Raw genomic sequence first — 2,772 nt, forward strand, 5'->3', positions numbered from 1 at the left:
CGCAGCCAGGCAGCGACTGCCTGGGCGCGGAAGGGTGTCCCAGTGGATGGACTCCCTGAGGCCAGCCCCCCGATGTCGGCTCCACTACTGCTCTGGGTCATCCTCCTCCACTGGGCCACCAGTGGGGGCTTCGTCCGGGGGGGCAGGACCTGGCAGCACTGCACAGGTAGGAGCAAGGCCCGGTGGGTGGGCTGTGCTGGGAGGGAGGCGTCAAGACAGGTGTTGGCTGTGCCAGGAAACACGCTGGGACCCGTGTGCTCCCATGGATGGGATGCTGTATGGGGCAGCCTCTCCCTGGCAGCCCAGGCCCAGGGTTTCAGTGCCCGGGTGCCAGTGGAGTGACAGCACGTGATGCTTCGGGTGCTGCAGCTGCCAACACCCCGCCTGCACCCATGGGCAGCGGGTAGTGGCGTCATCCCTGTTCCTGCAGCCCCCTGGCGTGGCACAGGACTGGGGAGCAACCAACCTTTCTCGGTGCCATGGGGAGAGCGGTGTGCCTGTCCCTGCGGCACAAGTAGTGTCCCAAGGTCTGATGGCCCTGGGGACCAACACGTGGGGAGGGGAAGGGCAGGAAGAAGTAGAGGAGAGCCATGAAGTCCCCCCGGAAAGTCCCTCCTGCCCCGGACTCTCCAGGGCTCCCTGCGCTCTGCCAGACACAACCTACGCCTTCCCGGCAGCAAAACCTCCCAGAAAGTTTCTATCCTGCTGCCCCCAGCTGAGGAGCTGGCAGCTCCAATGGCATTTCCCGCAGCGCCAAGAGCAGCCCAAGCCAAAGAGGGTCCCCGTCCCCTGGCTCTGCCTTCCCATCCCCATCCCCGTGCTGTGTGGTCCCTGTGTGGGCAGTGAAACTTCAGCCCATTTTTTCGGGCTGCTTGGGCCCAGGTTCAATGTGCTTGGGGCTTGTCTCGGTTTGATGGCACCTGTATTTACATTTTATTACAGCCAGGCCAGCAGTGAGAAGGAAAGCTGGGAGAGATCAGAGTTTCTGCCCACCACCTCCTCCCCCAGGTGCTCCAGTCTCTCCAGGGACGTTGTCCCCAAGCAGCCTCTGCTTGGGGGGGTCCCGGGGGTGTCGAGGCCCCAACATCAGCACATTTAACTGCCCCTGCATCCCTCCTGCCGGTGCCTGGCCCCAGCTCCCGGCGCAGCCCTGATGCTGTCCAGCCGCAGGCAGCCACCCTGCAGAGCAGGCAGCTGCCAGGCACGTGCACTGCCTGACCTGGGCTAAAACACCTCGGCTGCTCTCCCAGCCATTAACTGCCAGCTCCACTCTGATCGTTAGCAGAAACTGATGTGGGAGGCAGACTGGGACACACATCTTTGGGTTTAGGGATTTGGTTTTGGTTTTAGGACTTGGTCCCTTCCTGGCCCTCAGCCTTGGGCACAGCCTCTGGCCCCGGCTGAGCTGTCCCTCAGCTCATCCCAGCTGGCCCCGGGGCAGTCAGGGGCTCCTGAACCCCTCTGCAAATCCAAGCCTAAATTCAGCTTGTGCTTTTTGCTGAGAAAAACAGGAACTGGTCAATCCCTGAGTCGTGCATTTCTGAAATAAGTCATTTCAGTTAAACCTCCCCCACCAAGGCTTTGCTTTAGGAGCAGCTTAAACCAGTGGAGGCGTGGGCAGGGGGGACACAGAGGTGGCAGGCTGGGAAGGACCTCACCGGTCTCCCTGCTCCGAACTGGATGGAGCCACACGAGCAGATTCCTCCTTGCTCTGCCCATCTGCGTTTGGGTTGGCCGGGGGTGCCCCAGGGGAAACGCTTCCCCTCTCCAGCTGGTTTGGATTCAGACACACGCCGGTCCAGCCTTGCTCACAGCTCCCTCCCTCCTAGCTCTCCCGCTGTGCCCCAGCAGCCGAGTTTTATTAGTACAAATAGGAGCTAAAAGCCCAGTCTCACTGGGGATAGGACAGAGTCAGGGATTTTTTAGTCTAGCCAAGTGCTGCTTCATCCTCTGGACATCATCACCGATCCCCTCTGCCCTTTGCTACAGACGCTGCAATCCTGCCAGGGAAGCATTCAAAAATAAAAGCTGAGAGGGTGCCAAGGCAAGGAAGGTCGGAGAAGCACCCACCATGAGTACAGCCCTTCCTATGGCTGCCGGCATGGGGTTTGCCAAGATGTCGGACCAACGGCGACCCTGGCTCTGTTACATGGGGATGGCTTTGCAGTGCCGATGCGCAGAGCTGTTCTTCACCTGGGCGATGCCCTGGGGCTGGACACATTGTTTTCTCCTCTGGGGAGAGGATAATTATTTAATGAGCGGTTTTGGTGCCTGCCAGGGGAGTACGTTCATGTGTGCAATTAGGGCTGTGCTGGGAGAGCCCGGACCGGGACTGGAAGGGGGAGTGCTGTGTCCCACCACCCTGGGGATGGGGACGGGTGGCCGCTCCACGAGCGAGCCTGCAGGCACCAGATCCATGCTTGCTCTCCTGGCTCTGGTTGTGGTTGCTGGTGCTGGTGGATCCCGAGAAAGCTGGTGGCAGCCTGGGGCTGCCTGGCTGGCAGGTCCCAGCCCCGGGGTCAGCATTTGGAGCTGCATCAGTGGGACAGTTCATGCAGGTGAGCCTGCACACTTGGTGTTCCTGCTGTGTGGATGGAGGTGTCAGCCTTGGTGCCTGGAGGGCAAACCTTCCCTGTGTCCCCAAAGCAGGGGCTCGGCGCAGACCCCAGGCAGGGGATGGCAGGCTACCAGGGCATGCCGGGCCACCCTGCTGCCATGGAGCACTCCGGCCAGTGCTGGAGATGGGCTGGCTGCCTTGAGCAAACCGGGTGG

General features: G+C 61.3%; 1 protein-coding gene across 1 annotated transcript in view; it reads left to right on the forward strand.

Annotated features, from left to right (window-relative positions):
* Nucleotides 1-72: 72 nt before the first annotated feature.
* The window catches only part of TSPEAR (thrombospondin-type laminin G domain and EAR repeats), a 13,580-nt gene continuing 10,880 nt past the window's right edge, over nt 73-2,772 (forward strand). Inside the window, exon 1 of the mRNA XM_009320214.1 lies at nt 73-166. Coding sequence (XP_009318489.1) covers nt 73-166 — 94 coding nt within the window. The remainder of the gene's footprint in view (nt 167-2,772) is intronic.

Source organism: Pygoscelis adeliae, unplaced genomic scaffold (genome assembly GCF_000699105.1).
Source record: "Pygoscelis adeliae isolate BGI_AS28 unplaced genomic scaffold, ASM69910v1 Scaffold833, whole genome shotgun sequence".
NCBI classification, from domain to species: Eukaryota; Metazoa; Chordata; class Aves; order Sphenisciformes; family Spheniscidae; genus Pygoscelis; species Pygoscelis adeliae.